This window comes from Ricinus communis, chromosome 1 (genome assembly GCF_019578655.1).
Source record: "Ricinus communis isolate WT05 ecotype wild-type chromosome 1, ASM1957865v1, whole genome shotgun sequence".
Lineage (NCBI taxonomy): Eukaryota > Viridiplantae > Streptophyta > Magnoliopsida > Malpighiales > Euphorbiaceae > Ricinus > Ricinus communis.
Window position 1 is genome coordinate 36,648,095 of NC_063256.1, and position 20,530 is coordinate 36,668,624.

The following is a 20,530-nucleotide window of genomic DNA, read 5'->3' on the forward strand; positions in this document are numbered from 1 at the left end:
CGCAAATCAATGTTATGGAGTTAATTTATTAACAAAATAGCAAAACAATAAATATAAAATATTAGAAAGAAATATACAAAAGGAAAGCTAATTTTATAAATGTCACGGGTGTCAGTGGCGTATGGAGAATGCTTTCGAGTGAAGTCTAAGTCATAATAATAAGCTTCAATATGAATTTGCTGCCCGCTTAGGATTTATTTTGTGTTTGATTGAGAATGATCAGAACCACATTTTTCCTACTGATTTAAATCTTTTGGTCATGTATTGTAATAATGGATTTCAATTGGGTTTATATAATAATTAAGTTTCCTAATTAAATTAAATGACTTTTACTTTTGCATACACGAGAGGATTAATCACTTTTGCTTAGGTAAAAACTTGATTACCTCTTGTGAGACTTTCATTGGATCTACTTTGTCTATATTTTGCAAAAGTTAACCTGTCATCAAATGGATCTCTGCAAATTTATAATATGGAAGATAAAAACAAGAAGAAAAACCTTTGTCTAGTAGATATCTAATTCAGTTAAAACATTGAAGACAGCCTCGGCATTACTCCCAAGTGTTACTAATAGTTTAAAGTTATCAAATTATTACAACTACAAAGTTCCAAAGAGAAAGAAAAAAAAAAGGGTTTGTATCTGATGGTAATGAGCTAGGTAGGGCTGAATTAAACTTATACTCTATTGATTGAAGAAAACTTTTTGTTAAATGTCAAAATCAATTTCACTAACTCCCTTAAGTTTGATATAAATAATTTTTAATCACATTCGAAGCTAATGCATGGAGTTTAGAGATTAAATGTATTTATTATTATATAGAAAATTGAAAGTTGAAGTATACCCTTAATTAACCCCATCAAAATGGTTGGTGATGATTTTATATATATATATATATATATATATTAGGTACGTAAACACGAAACTGTGATATAAATAAAAGACAGTCTTTTGTGGGTTGTGTTTGTGTTTGTATGTATATATATGCAAATCATATATATATAAATTAACAATCAACCAAATGGTTAAGATGACAAACAGACTAAAATTTATTTAATTTCTTTATTTTGTAAATGCATGTGAGAGAGAGACAGAGAGAAAAGAGACAGAGAGATGAGTTAACTCATCAGTACATTATAGGATGGGACATTATTATCTATGATATGAAGCAATAGTTTGGGGTCTGTATAGCTGTAGCATAGCTGGGAGATGGATGGATGTTGAAAATCCCGTCAATCTGCTGTCTGTAAATTATGCATTCATTACGTACACAGAGGCAACTGCTTATGCTTTTCCATGTCTATATTATATAACTCCTCCACCAGACAAAAACGTTTCTTTTTCTCTTCTCTTTTTTTCCTTTTCTAATATAACATCATCGTCGAGAGGTATTATTATTATAACTAAATGCATATGGCTCCTTCATCATCTCCGATACGGAGGCAGAGTAGAGTTTGGGTTTGGGAGTGTATTTTCTTCTTCGTCTTACTCTTTGTCTTGGATGCTAATATGGCTACTGCTGCTGCCCGTCCATTCATGGAGATTCGGAGGAATCTGTTGGGGAATGGACTCGGTCTTACACCACCCATGGGGTATGTCTTCTCTTTTATTGTTTTATATATATATATATATTTTCCTCTAAATCTTTTATTTTGTCTAAACTAAATGGCATATCCTGTTAGCTTTTTGCTTATTCCTTAGTTCTCAGTACTGCTGCGATAAGCTTGCTAGCTGGTGTGTTTAATGTTCAATAATTGGGTCCATGTCTATCAGATGGAATAGTTGGAACCACTTTCAATGTAATATTGAAGAGACATTGATTAGGGAAACAGGTAATAAGATTATTACTTAGTTCTCATTTCTCATTAATTAGAGAAACTAATTGGATTGTTTTCTTCTATTTTATACTAAAGTGAATTAATTTATTGTTGATGGCGCGCATGCAGCGGATGCGATGGTGTCATCAGGACTTGCTGCGCTAGGATATCAGTACATAAACTTGGGTGGGTAAACGCCCTAATGAAGAGGAGGGTTTTTATATTCATATTTTCCTTTGTATGATTTGATTCATACCAATAGCTAATCAATGGTTTATCATCTTGATCAGATGATTGCTGGGCTGAACTGCAGAGGGACTCTCAGGTAATTACCAGTGGTTGATCAGCTAACTTATACTACTACTCTTTTGGTTTCAAATAGTACTAATCAGCAGTTAATGGGAATAATGTTGACAGGGAAACTTGGTACCTAAAGTTTCAACATTTCCTTCTGGAATTAAGGCATTGGCAGATTACATTCATGGCAAAGGCTTAAAACTAGGAATTTACTCTGATGCTGGGTATTAATCATATCATCAATTTTTCTCTATAGTTTACGTCCAGTAAGCATATTATTCTTCTCACATATTTCATGTCTTAACGCATGCCATCCGAAGGACTCAGACATGCAGTCGAACAATGCCCGGATCTTTCGGCTACGAGGAACAAGATGCAAAAACCTTTGCTTCTTGGGTAATTGTTTCACATATATCACCACTTCAGATAATTAGTAATCCCAGCTCTCTTTTAATTTCGGAAAAGAGGTCTTTCTCCAAGCTAGCTTTGATCTCTAATTATTAATACAAAATGCAGGGGATCGATTATTTGAAGTATGATAATTGTAATAATGATGGTACCAGCCCAAAACTGAGGTATTAATTTTCTCTTCTTAATATTATTATGCATAATATATACATAATAATTTATGTTCCCTAAATAGGTATCCAATTATGAGCAAGGCATTATTAAACTCCGGGCGGCCCATCTTCTTTTCTCTGTGCGAATGGTACTAAGCAGCGAAACTTTTCGTCTACATTTTAATTTTTTGAAAAACTACTAAGAAGATAGAGTTTCTGCTTTAGGGGACAGGAAGACCCTGCAACTTGGGCTCCAAGTATTGGAAATAGTTGGAGAACAACGGGGGACATTTCTGATAACTGGGAGAGGTGAATTTTATACCAAATCAAGTTTAATTAGTATACCATCCATCCATCGTGATTTTGATATTGCATGTACTATCTTTTGTACGAAAAAACAATTAAAGAAACTAATAATTATGTTAATTTCAAGCAGCATGATATCCCGAGCAGGTGAAAATGATAAATGGGCATCCTATGCCAGACCTGGAGGTTGGAACGGTATGTAATAATATTTTATTATGGTATTCAGATTATGATTCTTGTACAAAGATCAGCATCAGGAAAAATGATATAACAACTGGTAGTTTGGAATCTTAGATTATAACTATGTACTTGGGAACAGATCCTGACATGCTTGAAGTTGGAAACGGAGGCATGACAACTGAGGAGTATCGCTCGCATTTCAGCATATGGGCATTAGCCAAAGTACATAGAATTCTTTCAACATTTCAATCTATATTATATACAGATGCAAAAATGCTTAATTATCTTCGGATGTGTATATATATATAGGCTCCTCTTTTAATTGGTTGTGATATTCGATCAATGAGCAACGAAACATACGAAATCTTGAGCAACAAGGAAGTGATTGCAGTTAATCAAGGTAGAGCAATTAGCAGACATATATTATATACATAGAATTACCTGTCATTTCAGCACGAGATTGATGATATTGTTGTGGACATGCAGATAAACTTGGAGTTCAAGGGAAAAAGGTTAAAAACGATGGGGACCTAGAGGTTTGGGCTGGTCCTCTGAGTAATAGGAAGGTAGCAATTGTGCTATGGAATAGAGGGTCTTCAAGAGCTACGGTAACTGCGTACTGGTCTGACATTGGTCTCAACAACTCAACAACTATGGTCCATGCTCGAGACTTATGGGCGGTGAGTCATAGTATTGATTAGTTGATTAGACATCCTAATCTTCTATTTATTTCTTCAATGTTTTAGCTAATAACTAATTATATGAATTTGTGCATTGCATGCAGCACTCAACTCAGTCGTCAGTTAAAGGCCACATATCTGCTGATTTGGACTCCCATGCTTGTAAAATGTATGTCTTAACACCTCTGAAATGAGAAGCACCATTATGATGTGATGTTGGCCAACCATTTCAAATTTAAAAGAAATAAAACCACAGTTTCTTCCGTATCCTTACAGCCTCTTTTGAATGGAAGTCTTTTAGAGTTTTACAAAATTTTGCACCCTCCAATCCTTATTTGGGAAGAAAATACTATTCCGAAGGTAAGATCTTTTTTAAAGGTTTTTAACAACTTTCAAAACCTTATAAATCTCAACCAATCAAATTGAAGGATTGATAAGATTCTAATTTAAATAAATTTTATGGATTTATATTTAGTTCAACTTATTAATACAGCTGATAGCTGATAGCTGATAATTGGTATTCGATGGGTGATATCCGATAACTACTAATTAAACAGTTAAAAAAATTTTACTGAAATCTTTTTAGAAATACCTTTAAAATGTTTAAAATATCATTTTTACTATCAATTTTTTTAAAAAAAAATAATGTAAAATGAAATTTTATTTAAAAAACACGGTAGTATATGTTAGATATATTCTTTTTAGTATATCTTATTAGCAATTTGACATAAGTTTCTCATAACTTTTATGGTATTGAGTTGTTAGTATATGTGTAATATATATATATAGTATCTGTTGGATAATATTTGATGTACATGATTAGTATTCAGGGTTTGTATCTAAAACTATTTTTTAGTACCATTTCATGTATTTCATTATATGTTTTGTATATATTAGGTATATCATTAGTGTCTGAAACTGATCTCTAAAATTATATTTAATATCTATTTAGTATACATTTACTATATTATTAATATCTGAAATTGATATCTAAAATTATCTTTTAGTATCTACTCCGTATTATTAGTATCACTTTTATATATTTCAGTAGTATATATTTAATATATATCTAGTACATAACTAGTATATAATTTGTCTGTCCTTTTCTTAGATTTTAAATGTTGTCTTTCCATACATCTTTTAACTAAAATTAATTTAAGCTTAATAATTCTTGATTAAAATATAACAATCTAGTCAAATTTTATTTATAAAGATGAATTAAGAACACCCAAAAGAAGCAATGCTCCAACGGGACTGGTCCTTCGATAGTTCTAAGCAACATATCCAGTAAAATAGAAGTTGACATTGGACGAGAGCAAAAAGGTACTGTAATTTTACTTCGTGCTGTAACTTCTATTTTTGGAAAACCTTGAAAGTAAGAAACAACTGAACAATTGAAAGCTGATAATTTTTATAGAACTCAAAACTCCTAAATAAGATCCTGAAGTTGACAATTCTTATAAACAAATAACCCGTAACTCGAATTTTCTTTTGTTTCGACTGACCAAGCTAGTCTCTATGTTGGGTACCTGGAAGAAGCATCATATACTTTATTAATACTCAGCTCAAAGAGAGAAGGTAGAGCAAAGGAAAATATGTAACTTATTACTAAATAACCATGTCATGAGAGTTGCAACCTTCTAGGAAGGCACAATTACACAACACTGTAAACATGTCATTTGATATATATATATATATATATATAAACTTAGATTGACATCCATTGCTTTTTTAGGACACAACTTACAAAATAAAGGAAACATGGTCACAGAAAAGAAAACAAATTTCGTTGTTGGACCTTGCTTCCTAGTGATTATTATTTGTAAGCATAATAATGAAGCTTCTTATGACAACTAACGATTAAAATTTTCATCCCCATTATTAGTTCATAAATATTATTATCTCAGTAAAACTGATACTGAAGAAGTTTTGCAATCTGCAGCAACCTTCCAGAGTTAGGTAAGTGGAGCTGATAAACTGAAAACAACCCTTGACAACACCTCCAATGCAAGCAGATAATAAAGCACCAAAGGAACAAAAAGTGAGTTTACACTTTAAGTCGAGCATTTCACTAAACAGTTTATGTGCATTATCAATCATCAACCTTCCCATAAAGAAAGATGAGCCAGATAGTGAACTGTTCATTGGTAATAACCTTGAAGTTTTTCTGATGTTCATGGAACTCTTCTACCACGAAAAACTGTTATGGCAAATGATAAGTCAAACACCCCACAAAAGGAAAAGAAAAATGAAGGAAACGTCCCATAAATTACCAACTACCTCTACAGGAGACGACACCATCACCACCTCAATCCACGTACTGCAAAAAAAAAACTAGTTTAGAAAGAAAAAAATTGAAGAAAGAGCAAAAATAATATATTTGAAGAAAATAGAAAAAGGGTAGAAAATGATAGAAAAAAAAAAACATAAATAAGGTAAAAATGAAATAATGACAGAGTATTATTACATAAAAGAAGAAAGTGCCGTAAAAAAGAATTTCAAAAACAACCTTATAATTATATAATTTTTTTAAATTTTATTAGCCATCGTTGTTAGTATGTTAAATAACAATTGAAAAAATAATTTAACTTTAAATATATTTTATTTTATAATATTATTTACAATAATATAAATTGATAGAATTATTTTATAATAATTACAAGTTTTATAATTAATTTTATTTAACTAAATTATATGTATTATTAAAAATATTTTTACATGCTATTCTAAAAGTAAAGATTAGAATTTCACTATAAAATTTTATTAATTTCAAAAAATTAAAAATATTTATACTTTCTTCTTTTTAATTTAATAAAATATTTATTTCATGATAAATTAAAAATAATTACTATGCATTTTAAGAAATAGTATATTATCTTAATTGTGTATCTTAAATTAAAGAATAATTACTACACACTAATTAAGAACTATTACAGCTTATCTCGATAATAATACATTTACAAAATCCACATATTTGACTTCCAGTGTTGATTAGCCACTACTGCTACCCACAATGTTGATCATAACAATTTTCTCCTGTTTACTAGTAAGATAAGACTTACAATTGATCTAGTATATTCCTATTTTCACATGTTGACTAAATTATAGTAAAGCTGAAATCCTGTCAGATCTATAAGCATTAGATCTTAGTTCTGCCAAACAACTATGGAGCAAGCTAGAGAAAGAATTATATATCAAATGGAATTTTAGCATCTAAGATATTATACATATTCATCTATGCAGATTGATAGGCACATTTCCTCTATCTATCAATAGCTTTCACTACAAAGTACTATATTTTTGTTCTGGCAGTTTCATGGTCCTCTCATCTTCTCAACAATATTCCTGCCTTTTTCTTCAATATGCCGTCTCTTCTCCTCGAGTTTCTCCCCCATCTTCTTCCCTAAATCTAGCATCCTTGCTCTTCTTCCCATTCTCTTTGGTCTTGAATCATCTTCTTCGGCAGCATGATTATGTTTTTCTGCATGTATCAGAGACCTAGATGGTGATTGACACTCTGAGGTACAACCCCTGCTTTGTTCGCAAGTTTCTTGTGGTTCATAGCTTGTTAACAAAGGACTTGTTAGTTCTTGCAAAGATTTGCTGTTTTGTATCGATGGCTTGGTGGAGCTCAATGAGCTCTCTAAGGTATCAGAAGAATCAGAAATTGATTGTTGGGTGCATTCAATGTTCTGTACTTTTAAATTCTTGCTTTCTGAATCATTACTGGAGGCTCTTCTATAGGCCTCCTCCTTTGTTTTTGCTTCATCAAGTTGAGAGCCAAGAGTTTCATTTGAAGTGGCCTGATCGCAACTGGCTTCTCGGTTAAGCCACATAAAAGGAGCAACCGTCCGAGGGGCCCAGTCATTTTTTTCTGCCAACATCCAGGGAATGCATAAGCTTTCACAGTTTGGAAGCACCATAGTTTCTCTGATGGCAGCCTGCATATGTGAAACAGCATAATCAGGGGAAGTCACTTGTACTATGCTTCAGTAAAGGAAATAAAATAAATGGATGAAATATAGATGTTAAAAATTCTTTTCCTAGTGTTGTTTAGATAAAGAAAAATAAAGTTGTTTCCTTCTTGAAAAAAGTAGATTAAAAAAAATGCTCAAAATGTATAAAAAGTTGCAGAAGAAAGATGATTCACACAACGCTCAGACAATGAGGCATATAGGTAGTTTTAAGAACATTCCGAGTCACTGTTTACTTTTCCCCTCCTTTTAAAAGAGATTACAAATGATAGGCCAGGACATAGGAATTCTTTTCCTTTCCCTTCTTATTTTCCTCGTATCCAAACAGGAGAAAATCAGAATCCAACCTTATTACCCTCTTGTTATTTTCTGTTTGCCAAACACAGGGTTAGCATAACCAATCACCCTAATCTATTTTCAAGAATATTTTTACAAATTATATTCTTCTAGTCGGAGATCATATCATATATATAATCTCAGAAAGGACTATCAGAACGAAGGTTTGTTTAGGGCCTAAAGTTCAGAGAAAACAGCCAGAGACTAATGCTCAATGGCCAACTTCTAACGATCAGTGGTTTGTAATTGATTATAGAGCATTTGGTAATGCAGTTATTGAATTTACAATTAAATTATAACATGACTAACAAGGAAACTTACATTTTGTTATGACCCAAGATGAGACATGACTTGTGATTGCAAGGTGAGAAAATGAAAGCAAAGGGAAAAAGAAGAGAATAGGAAAGGAAGAGAGAAAAGTTTACAGAGAATTCCTGGAAGATGGTTTATTCACTACTGTTTAGTTAGACATGTAACAGAATGCAAACTAACTCCTGACAAACTACTAATAGCACAACCATCTATTAACTAATCCAGTTGTCAATAATCACTAAATCAGCAGCCTATTAACCTTGAGTGGTGACATTACCCTCCCTCCAAATGTATCCTTGTCCTCAAGGATAATGGATGAAAAGCATAAAAGGTAACCAACTAGCATCTTATGGACAGAAGATAACAACGGTTCATCTCATGCATTTCGTAATGCTTCTGATTTGAAGGTTGACAGTGTTTCTTCTTAAGCTGCTTATGCTGGTAGTTGTAGGCGAGCAGGACTAGCATGCTTATCCATGGAAATTTCTTCTTGAACAAGGACACGGAAAAACTTAATCTACGTACTTGAGGAATTGCCATATAACTCATATTGTATTGAGTTTGTTCCATTAAGTAGAACTCTTCCTTAATGCCAATAAACAGGGTATGCCAAAACACAAAGCCCCATTCAGATGATTTCAATTTGACTAGCAACCAATATGCTATAGAGCTCTTCCATGATGGCTCTTATAACAAGAAAAGTATGAATTCCCAATCCATATGAAAAGATATCATTCAAATTCAATATTATAAATCTTGTAATTTCAGGTGTTTTTAATTATTGGTTGGCAAAATATGAAGCATATTTTGGGTAAGAAATACATAAAAAGCTGGGTGTTTGGTTTTTCAAAAGCTGGAATTTCTAGCTTTTGATGAAAAGCCAGCATTCTGGATAGAATCTAAATCCCAGCAGCTGGAAATTTCCAATTGCTGCTTTTAATTAGTTGTTATAGAACACCTAATTATAGCTGTCAACTGTCCAACAGCCTACAGCTACCCACCAAAAGCTAAACTAAACAGGCACTTACAGTCAATTTCTTTTGCTTTCCCAGACAACAACACTGTCTCTGCTATTGCAACTCAAAATGAGAAGAGAGAAGAGGCAGACAGAGCTATTGTCATGTACATGTTAATTGTTATTCACACAAGTGACTTAAGAGTTCTAACTAGATTATGGTTCCATTTGCACGCATAAAGAGAAAGGAATTTGATGGTCATGTCAAAAAATCGTTCTGCAATAATTTGTGAAGGGAAGGAGGATGCGATAATAATCTAGAGTTGTATGCTCAGAAAAAGTCATGCAACATGGTAAAACATGAAATTGCTACACATAGAACTCTCTTTCAATATTTTTACTTGAGCAATAAAAGAAAAATGAGCAGATCAGAATATGAAATGATGTGATTTAGAAATTCCATACCTTAAATCGATTGATCAAGAACAAAGCAATGTGTGCACTGCTGATCTTGTGATCTCCAACAGATGACTCCAAGTCAAACTCTATATCAGGCATCGATGTGAAACCATACCATAACTGATCTGAAGGAGGAGGCTTTATATGTAACCGCAGAGTTCCACGAAGGGATGCTACCCTTATTGACAAAGAGAGGGGCACCTAAGTTGAAACTTCACTAGTTAATTAAAAATCGAAGGATTTGCTTCATCTATGCAGACTCACTTTAAGGACTATGCAGGTAACATAATTAATAACAAAGTCATAAAAAGACTAGGAATCCAATCTTCCACGAATAATTTTTGCAACATAACCATTTCAAAGTTTTCTTGCTATTGTTTTCTTTCATTATCAAATCAAATTGATATAGTTAAATGACAACCAATTTTAAGTAGGTTCACGACAAAACATAGTACATCTATATGAAGTGGATTTTTAGACAGAACTTGATAGACATAAGAAGAATAAATACGACTCCTTGTGAAAAAAATACTGGGTCTCACCAAATACAATATAAGAGGATACTAGAAAATATGATTTCACATCGGGTAGTGAAGGCCACTGACAGCTCTAGCAAACATGCACATGAGAACTTACCACTCTTTAACACATTTTAAAACACCTTCCTCCCCATCTCCAATTACTCATTTCACCAAATAAAATATAAGAGGATATTTTATATGATTTTACATCAGGTAGTGAAGGCCACTGACAGCTCTAGCAAACATGCACATGAGAACTGACCACTCTTAACACATTTAAAACACCTTACTCCCTGTCTTCCAATTACCCATTTCTTGCCATCATTTCTAGGCCTCACTCAATAATCATCTTACTCAGACGCTCATCAATTTTAAAAGACGTATATCATCATAATATAGAAATGCCAATAAACAAACTTATCCATATAAATGATCCATTAAACTCTGTGATCAAACTATCTAGCAAAGAAATTTTCATCACATTGAATCACATCTACAATTCTCGGTAATAATTTTTTATGCACACATTTATTTCTGGCTGAGTGCACGTATGTGTAAACAAAAGTAGAACCTTGCAATGTATCATACAAACCTGTGAGACCTGTTTAGCAACGGAATTAAGAATGGACTTCCACTTAGATACATTAGTTGATGTTGGCAGATAACTTGTAGGGTTTTTCAACCCATCTGCAACACAAAAGGATCAATTATAATTGACATCAGTCATCGTCACTTTCTGTTAAATTACTTGATAATAAAGTTTAGTTGCTCCTGACCAAAACCAGTGATAAAGTAATTGGCTAATTCAAATGTTTCTCAAATTGTTTCAAGGAAAGCAATTTACACCTTCCATTAAAATTAATTGTATATCTTTCACTCTTCTTATCCACTTTAGAAACATGTCTCTCATTATGGCAGGTATATGTTTCATTTTGTTCGAAATTTAAAATTGCATCAGAATTAGACTATAATTGGGTAAGCATACAAGTCATACACGCCATCTTTACTAGGATAAACAGGAATGGTCTGGGTTGCATAACTACTCTTTCATCATATGCTAATACTATAGAAGGATCATGTAAGATGTTCAGTCACAACAAGACATCAAATTGTTGCAGCAAAAATCAATGTATGACAGCTAGGACTTTGCGTAGAATTTGTCACATTTAGTATTTTTTTTCAGGATGCATAGGAAAGATCCAATAATAGTTTTAAGATAAACATCCATATTCGTGTACGCATGGTTATTCTAACTCTAATTACCATACTTCTCAGTCTTCCAGTAACAACAATTTTATACAGAATTTGAAGCAGTATTTCATTGGTTGTTTACTTCAGAACAGTAGTGGTCATACATGGCATTAGAAACTTTGCAAGCGCAGAAACCTATAATGGATTGCTAAAACTATACCAGACTATGGTGATGATTGCATTTCCTTACTTCGTGTGAAAGCATACAAAATAAGGAGCATATAAACTTCAGATCAGTACAGATTTAATCTCACCCAGTTTAAGATTCCCTTCATTCTTCCGCTCTGGCACATCAGCAGCCCCTTCAGAAAGATTCAACTGTTTTCCGAAATATTCAAAACCTTCCAAAAGGTCTGAAGAGACATCCCCAGAGCTTGATTCTGAGTTTGTATCCACCATATCTTGTTCAAGGTTCTGAACTTCCAGTCTTGTTTCAATATCTAGCACCAACCCGCCAGAATATTCAACATCGACTTCCCATGCCCATACCTCGTTCATATCTGTAGGAAGAACTCTAATGCCATGAATATAAGGTGGTAGACTCCCAAGGGCTAGGTCGGTACATACAATTTCACCAATGTAATTAGGTGTCCTCATATTGGACAATGTTCTCTGTTATCACAAATTTGGAAGAAGAAAATAACAAATAGAAAAGAAAAGAAGAGACTCAGTATCTGACAAAACAAATAGAAAAAATAAATTTAACTCAGTATCTAAGTATGCATGTAATACACACAACCAAAAAGTGATGAACGCATATTTGTTTTAAGAACACCAACAGCATTCAATGACACAGAAAATTTGGTTCATTATGCTTATAAAATACATACTACAACATCTTTCTCACAAGCTTTTAAAAAGACATTCTATAGCTGAATACCACCAACTACCAAGTCCTGAAGAAAGTATATCACTTTTGCAATTTCAGTTTGAGAAACAATAGTTTGAAAGCTGGCAGAAATATGGAAACCCTACAGCTCTACTGCAGTTATATGTTGAAGTATCTTGAAGAGTCTGTGAAATTTATTTGATGGACCAACCCCCTGAATTGCTGCACGTTACAATTCTAGGCTACAATCTAAGCACTCCAACTTATTGCAAGAAGGTAGCTGGAATTCAAGCACACAAATAAATGAAGTTAAATTTTGTATTAAGAGATAACAGACCTGAATCCGTGATTGCACTAAACTCTTTATACTGACATTACTTTTGGCATCGAAAAAAAAACGAGAAATAAGCAAATTCCAACACAGTGTTCCTTCATCAATACTAAACTTTTCATCAGAATCCACATCAGAAGTAGGGCTTTGGCTTGCTGAGCGAGATATGGTTGATGAAGCAAGTGCTGAGATACTTTCCTCCTCAGAACACAAATATGACTTTGCTGTTGGTGCAGTCTTTATTAAGCTAGTGCTCAGATTAGGATCTTGGAATGAGCGAGTCTTGTCATTAATCTTTCTCTCATCACGGCTAAGTGAGAAAGTTCCCCTGTTCTCTATACTGGCCTTTGAAGCCTTTCTTGCAAGCTTTTTCAAAAACAGGCGAACCTTTGACGCAGAACCATCAAGCTTAGTCACCCTATCTGTCGGCTCAGCATTGACCCCTGCTGAGGGCTTCATAAATGAAGGGTATCCAGTATTTAAGGATGTCAAGTAACTGTGAAACTCTCCATTAATCTTGTTGAACCAGTTAAGTCTTTCTTTTTCATTGCATGAAGCTAGACGGAGGGCTTTACACCATGACTCCTTCTCCCAAGATGTCTCAAGATAAATGTAAACTTTTTTACTTGCATTATATATCAATGAAGTCTTGCTTTCCACTTTTATGGGAAATCTTTTGGCCCTGCAATGTCATAAAGAAACTTCATATGATAAAGACAAGTAGCACACAGATTTCGATTACCTTGAATGGATGTAAAATTCCTATTCCACCATGGCTGTATAATCAAGGAACTTATTAGCAGTACAAAAAAGGTGGTTCTACTTTCTGCCCATGAAAAAGAGAGGAAAAGGTATAGTTCCACAATTCTCAATAAGGAACGATTTTAAAGCAAGTGTTTCCAAAGAACAATGCAAACAAAAACAATGATCCATATGACAGTGCTGAGACATATGATTGGGAGGCAACCCGGAAAGATAAGACTTTATGATAAATGACAGAATGTAATTGTGCAGTATGGAAAGCATGAGGTAAATGCTGCATACCATTTTCTTGAGGGAAGATCTGTAGCTGAAACAGATTCTATTATGCAACCCTTTAACGGAATAGCCACATGGGAACCATCTGAGTCTGTCAATATAAGAATCCTATCCTTGATGTTAGCATATTTCCTGACAGGATTAACCTCAATTACCTCCTTTTTCTTCTTAGGCTCTTTTGAGACTTTATCATTTTTGGGAACTTTATCTGATTCTATAATCCACACAACCCCCTGAATCAGAAAAGCAAACCAGCTAGTGAGAAAAAAAAAATTGTAATCATAATCGCTAGAGATACATGCATGAAAACTAGAATGTGAATAGATGGAGATGTAAACATGAATGTATTTGTGCAGCACACATGCAAGTATGATAGAGAATTTTTGTGTAAATAGTTTTTTAATGTTGCCCCAATGAAATGGTAAAAGATGCAAGTCCTAATAAGCTAAAACAGTAAAAATAGAAGAAGTAATCCAATAACCATTCTGCTCAATTAAATGGAATTGAAATAAAACTAAAGAAAAGAAATGATATTTTGTTTGATTGGTTAATTAAGGAAATGGGTAGAAATAGAAGAGACCTTCTTGTCGAAAGCAAAATCAAGGGACTGCTGGGAATCGAGATGTTGAAGAGAAGAATCGGCGGCGCCATCTTCTTGTCGAATCTTGTGATTCAATCGCTTAAGGAAGAAATAAAGTAGTAACGCTTCCAAGGCAACAATGGCAACTGAACCAACAAAAAATCCCCCACCAAATACAAGTAACCACCGCATCATCAGCATCTTCCTTTCCTTATTTCAATCGATTGATAATCTCAAGTCTCTGTGATCAGATCATCATCAGAAAATAAAGGCCGGAGCCAATGCCAGTATTATCACTTGCAATACTAATTTAATTATTATTTATGTGGGTGCGAAAGGATGATTTTAATATTCCTGTTCTTATGTTGCTTTAGAAGTTTGCATAAGCAATTGTCCACTGGAAAAATGAACAAGAATCTTAAGTTTGTTTAATTAACCATTTGAAATTGAAATTCTATTTGGAAGAAAAGGGCAGTTAACGCGTTTACAGTGGCTGGGAATGAGTATTAATGAGGAACCGCAACCCAACTGTTGCTGCACTCTATATCAACCCATGGCCCGTTACGTGGTTATCCTCCATTACCCCTCTTCTTTATTATTAATTCTTTTTGGGATAACTAAACGCATGGTGTATGAAACTTTTTTTAATTTATTACACACAAGCATGTCAATCTAAAAATTATATTCAGAGCTGCTTATTTTAAATAATATAATTTTTATAATCAAAAATATTTTAAAAAATATTTATATATAAAAATTAAATTATTTTATTTAAGTTTAATAGATTCTTTATATGTTATTCTATATCTTATTTTTATTTTCATAAGTATTAATAATTTTAAATTTTTTATTTTTAATTTTTATTAATAGAAAAATAAAAATTATAAATATTAATTAAATCAAATACATAAAAACTTGTAATATATTTATTAAATATAGAATAGAGTAGTTTTCTATATATAGAGAGTCAAATTGACTCTTTATTTTATATTTAAAGAATAAATAGTGCATTGGAGTGCTATTTTAATGTATGACTCCTTAGAATAAAGAGTTTAACATATATAAAGATTGCACTGAAAATGCTTTTAGCAACTTATTTTCAAGTCATCCTTTACATGGATTATATGCAACTTACGATTTTCTTTAGGAAAGTGATTCCATGTGTCTACCATGATTTTTAATATTTTTGTGAATCTATCCTCATCTTATAAATTTATTAATTTAGTCCATTATTTTTTATTTTATATTAAATATACCCAAACTGAATAAAAAGTGTACTAGATATGACATAGTTTTCATATATGGCTATTTTATTCACTCAGAGAGAATCCAATTGCATTAGAGCTTAAAATACACCATTTTACTAGTTGAAAAAAAGTAATGAAAACATTATTGAAAGACTTCGTTTTTGCCTAATTTCTCACCCTAATAATTTCTAGGAATTTCCAAATTGAGACTCTTACTTTTTTAAAAGCTTTTGCTGTCTTTGTTCCCATTATTCCCTTTCTTCTCAAGTCCAAGCATTTTCCCTTTCTAGGTCCCTTATGTGAACCATTTTTCTTTGATTGCTTAATTCAATGTCCAAACTCTTCAAATTATCTTTTAGGCGCCTTAACTTATTTAGGAGTAACAATGTCTTCTCATTCACTCAATCATTATGCTATCTAAAGAGAGCACAGCTACATCCATAAAAAAATTCAAATGTCACATATTGTTCAATCTACCTAGAATTTCTTACCTTCACCTTAAAAGAAATAACAAAACTTATCTCAATATAAGAACAATTCCAAAACTTATATCTTGAATTATTCAATATCCTTGTGTTGACAGATATATTTATTTGATTAGCTGAACATAATTAGTCAGTTATAGCTTTAGTTTCTTGTACTTAGTTTGTTATAGCTTTTATAGCTTGTACCTTTGCATGTATATAACTCGTAGCACAATTATTCCTTCTTTGTAACAAAAACATTTTGTGAATCAATTCAATACACTATAAAATTCCAAAAGCTCTTTTCTCCTTTCAGAAATTTACATTGTATCAGGGTGGGAAAGCTCAAAATCCTAGGGTTTACTTTCTTGAAATCAAATCATCTAGTCAATTAACAATTTCTTTTAAATCAAACACTTAAAATGGACAGAAACAACTTAAATGCAGACTCTGGAATTGAAGAAAGCAATCACAATACTGAAAGAAGAGCTGAGAGAGAAATCATCTACAATGGATATCCTTTAGTTCTACAATCTTTAAATCATCCAAACTTGAATCTTGTAGGTACTTTGTTAACTAGCACAAACTATTTTGCTTGGAGAAGAGTAATGAGAATAGCTTTGGAAGCGAAGACGAAGTTAGATTTTGTGACAGGAAAATATAAAATGCCAAAGCAAAAGTCGAACAGTTATGAACAATGGATTAAATGTGATTGTATGGTTATTTTATGGATTTTAAACTCAATTTCTAAAGATCTGGTAGGAGCCTTTTTCATAGGTTGAATCTTCCAAACAACTGTGGCATGATCTTAAGCAGAGATTTGGTCAAAGTAATGGTCCTTCTTTATATCAGATCCAACAGAAAATTGCTTTCATTTCTCAAGAAAATGATGAAATCTCTATGTTTTTTACTAAACTTAAGAAGTTGTGGGATGAATTATCCTTTATGATTGTAATACTGACATGTATTTGTGGTGCCATTAGAACTTGTACTTGTGATCTTGCCAAGAATATAGCAGAAATAAATTTAAGAAACAGGTTGATTCAATTTCTCATGGGATTAAATGAAGAATATGAGGATGTGAAGAATCAGATTTTGTTAATGGGTCCTTTATCTAATGAAAATACGACTTATTATATGATTTTAACTATTGAAAAGCAAAGACAAGTAAGCAATTTGATGAATCATGCTATTGAAAGTACAACATTGTTAGCTAGACAGCCTGGATATGGAAGAGTTGGATGGAATAATTGAAATTCTATGCAAGGCATTTGGAATAACAAAAAGGGATTACTAGATATTAGGAATGGAAAGGAGAAGAAAGAACATTGTGATTATTGCCATATGGATGGTCACACTAAAGAAGGATGTTTCAAGTTAATTGGATATCTTGATTAGTATGCACAAAATAGAGGGAGAGGATAGCCTACACGATTAACTGCTAATGTGTTAGGTGAATCAGTAGAAGATGATTCAAATTACATAGATACTCCTCTAGAAAAAACCTATGGGCAACAATATGTTAATGCACAAACATAATGACTATGGTCAAATTGAAAATGCTCTTGCAGGGATATTAAACATTATCAAAGGTAGGAATGTCAATGAAGCTAATATTGAATCTAGAACTAAGCAATTTGCTGGTACAATTGAGAGAACCATACCTGAACCTTTTGCATTTGCAGGTACTATTCCTATCTTTAATCCAAATAAGTTTGATAGTAATAACAAAGGTGTTTGGATTATAGAAATAGGGGTTTCAGATCATATGACTTTTGATTTTAAGATTTTAACAAACCCAACCAAATTAGTCGTTCCAACTCAAGTTAGCCTACCTGATGGGACTGTTACATAAGTTTGTTATACTAGAAATATTAATATTGGTTAACATCTATGTTTATAGGATGTCCTTTTTGTTCCAAGTTTTAAATATAACTTGTTATCAATCAACAAGCTACTTTCCAATACCCTTTTAAAAGTAATGTTTTTACAAAATTATTGTTTCTTTCAGGACTTGAAGACTGAAGCATTCTTGACCACTGAAAAACAAGTTGCTGGTCTTTACAAATTTGATTCTAAAGTTTTAAATGTTTTAGAATCCTCAAATGTAATTCTTTTCATGTTAATGATAAAATTGTTCATTCTAATAATTGTACTACTGTTTTAGATTCTATTAATAAAGGAAAGTTTGAAAATTTCCATTCTTTTTCTATTAATATTAGAAATTTATCTACTGCTTTATGGTATACAACATTAGGCCACCCCAGTGTTACTGTTACTACACATATTCCTTGCTTACAAAATTTAACCTTCCATAAACTTTCTTATCTTGTTTGCATTGAAGCCAAACAATATAGATTACCTTTTCCTCATTCCACTATTCAATCTAACTTTTCCTTTGATCTTTTACACATTGATCTATGGGGACCTTATAAAACAACCTTTTTACATAATTCTCATTTTTTTTTAATTATTGTAGATGATGCTACAAGAGTTACTTAGACTATCCTACTATCCACTAAAGCTCAAACACCAAACAAGTTACTTACGTTTCTCAAAATTATTCATACTCAATACAATACTACTGTTAATGGCACAGAATTTTTAAACCAAATAGTCTATATTTTTTTTCAAGACTATGGTATTATTTATCAGCATTTGTGTCCCTACACATCACAAAAGAATGGTGTTGTCACGACCTGATCTGTGAAACCGTGACCGGCGCTAGGGAATGGGTAGGCGTAAGGCCACCGAAACCCGTAGCAAGCCTAACTATTCATTAACTCAATCAAAGAATAATTCAATTTCTACCTACTATAACACTATTTCATAACTAACTTTCCCCGTCTTCTTCTTCTCCTTCCCTTTCTTTTCTTTCTTTTTCTTATCGCAATTTAGTCCCTACATTCTTTAGTTACTAGCTATTTCCCTCTGTAAATTCTTATTTAACCCTTCAACTTTTTTTTAGTATTTCAATTAAGCCCCTTGCTACTTATTTTGAGCCAAATTAAAATTATTAGAAATAGAGAATTAATTATTTACCCTTGCTTTATATTTGATATTACCATAATGCCCTACTGACACTATTTATTTACAAAAATACTAACCAGTATATTTTTCACTAAAGCCCCAATATTAATTTAATTCTACTTTTAGCCTCCTCTTCAATTTAATTCTAAAATAAAATTAACTTAATTAATCAATTTGTTGACTATCTTTCAATTTAATTCAATACCTTTGCTAATTAAGATTTACTATTCCCCAAAAAAGTTCTTTTATAAAAATATTTTTTATAGCTTTCAAATATAATATTTAATTCATATTTTCATAATGAAAAATTATAGTTTGTGACATCTAAAAGAATGTAATTCATTCTTAATATAAATCACTTAATTAGTTACTTGCCTTCAAACTAGTTAAATTAATTGAATAGATGCTTTTTATGTTTATCTTGCACTTAAATTGATAATAAGGTTCTCAATAATGGTCTCTTATAAATCATTCTATTTAAAATGAAGATTCTTTACTCTAATCACATATATTAAATTTTAAAACTTTTATTTTTATTATTATCATCATCACAATCTTTATTAACTATTATTATTATTATTAAAAAGAAAAATTTCGAATATTACAGGTGTTGTGGAAAGGAAGTATAAACACCTCCTTACCGTGACAAGAGCCCTTAGACTATAAGCAAATTTACCAAAATATTTATAGGGTGACGATATTTTGCATGCTGCCTATCTCATCAACAGAATTCCAATGAAATTTCTTAATTGGATATCTCCTTATGAAACCTTTCATCATAAACCATCAAATTTTTCTAATCTGAAACTTTTTAGATATTTTTGTTATGCTGTTAATCTTTCACCATTTTGAGATAAACTTGATTCAAGAAGTATCAAATCCGTTTTCTTGGTTACTCGTCCACACAAAAAGGTTTCAAATTATTTGATCTCATTAACATGAAATATTTTGTCAGTAAAGATGTCCAATTTTTTGAACATATCTTTCCATTTCATTCTGATAATTATTAATCATATGCAGCCAATAATAATAAATACTATAGTTTTTATCTGCAATTTCTTTATAAAAAAAGAAGAAACTGAATTTTAAAACTCAGTCAAGAATTCACATTGTTCTTAAAATAAAAACTCATAAAAATGATTACCTTATAGTTAATTCACATATGCTAACTCTTCATTTGGAATTTGTACTCCACTTATTTATGTTGTATTTCACTCATGATATATATTTCTACTTTAAATACATTAAAAGATGGCGTGCCAAAATCCCCACCCGGTAGAAATATTTTAGGAATTCTATTTAGTGTATTAATCTATAAATAAAATATAACATTATGTTCTAATATTTCCTCAAAGAGAAAATTGT

At 32.0% G+C, this 20,530-nt stretch overlaps 2 protein-coding genes and 1 long non-coding RNA gene across 3 annotated transcripts; 1 reads left to right on the top strand and 2 right to left on the bottom strand.

The window, feature by feature from the left end:
* Positions 1-1,047: 1,047 nt before the first annotated feature.
* Positions 1,048-4,105, top strand: LOC8286475 (alpha-galactosidase). The gene is made up of 14 exons (XM_002525620.4): positions 1,048-1,590; positions 1,772-1,830; positions 1,945-2,001; positions 2,106-2,140; positions 2,233-2,336; positions 2,433-2,508; positions 2,629-2,687; positions 2,756-2,821; positions 2,898-2,981; positions 3,109-3,173; positions 3,298-3,380; positions 3,468-3,558; positions 3,645-3,838; positions 3,943-4,105. Exons 1-14 carry the CDS (start codon positions 1,406-1,408, stop codon positions 4,030-4,032), a joined length of 1,248 nt encoding a protein of 415 aa, XP_002525666.1. The 5' UTR covers positions 1,048-1,405; the 3' UTR covers positions 4,033-4,105.
* Positions 4,106-5,417: 1,312 nt separating this feature from the next.
* Positions 5,418-6,283, bottom strand: LOC125370984. The gene is made up of 2 exons (XR_007217113.1): positions 6,119-6,283; positions 5,418-6,038 (listed from the first exon to the last, which is right to left on the bottom strand). It is a non-coding gene; the product is annotated as an uncharacterized LOC125370984 (long non-coding RNA).
* Positions 6,284-7,002: 719 nt separating this feature from the next.
* On the bottom strand, positions 7,003-14,948 carry LOC8286476. The gene is made up of 7 exons (XM_002525621.3): positions 14,425-14,948; positions 13,851-14,077; positions 12,813-13,488; positions 11,901-12,258; positions 10,988-11,082; positions 9,881-10,075; positions 7,003-7,779 (listed from the first exon to the last, which is right to left on the bottom strand). Exons 1-7 carry the CDS (start codon positions 14,623-14,625, stop codon positions 7,153-7,155), a joined length of 2,379 nt encoding a protein of 792 aa, XP_002525667.1. The 5' UTR covers positions 14,626-14,948; the 3' UTR covers positions 7,003-7,152.
* Positions 14,949-20,530: the final 5,582 nt, after the last annotated feature.

Coding starts and splice junctions, on each gene's coding strand:
- LOC8286475 (XM_002525620.4), top strand. CDS start 1,406: ATGCATATGGCTCCTTCATCATCTCCGATACGGAGGCAGAGTAGAGTT. Junction 2,688..2,755: donor GGTACCAGCCCAAAACTGAG/GTATTAATTTTC, acceptor TTCCCTAAATAG/GTATCCAATTATGAGCAAGG. Junction 2,822..2,897: donor TTCTTTTCTCTGTGCGAATG/GTACTAAGCAGC, acceptor TTTCTGCTTTAG/GGGACAGGAAGACCCTGCAA.
- LOC8286476 (XM_002525621.3), bottom strand. CDS start 14,625: ATGCTGATGATGCGGTGGTTACTTGTATTTGGTGGGGGATTTTTTGTT. Junction 14,078..14,424: donor ATTTTGCTTTCGACAAGAAG/GTCTCTTCTATT, acceptor TTTCTGATTCAG/GGGGTTGTGTGGATTATAGA. Junction 10,076..10,987: donor TTGCTAAACAGGTCTCACAG/GTTTGTATGATA, acceptor GTTTCAACTTAG/GTGCCCCTCTCTTTGTCAAT.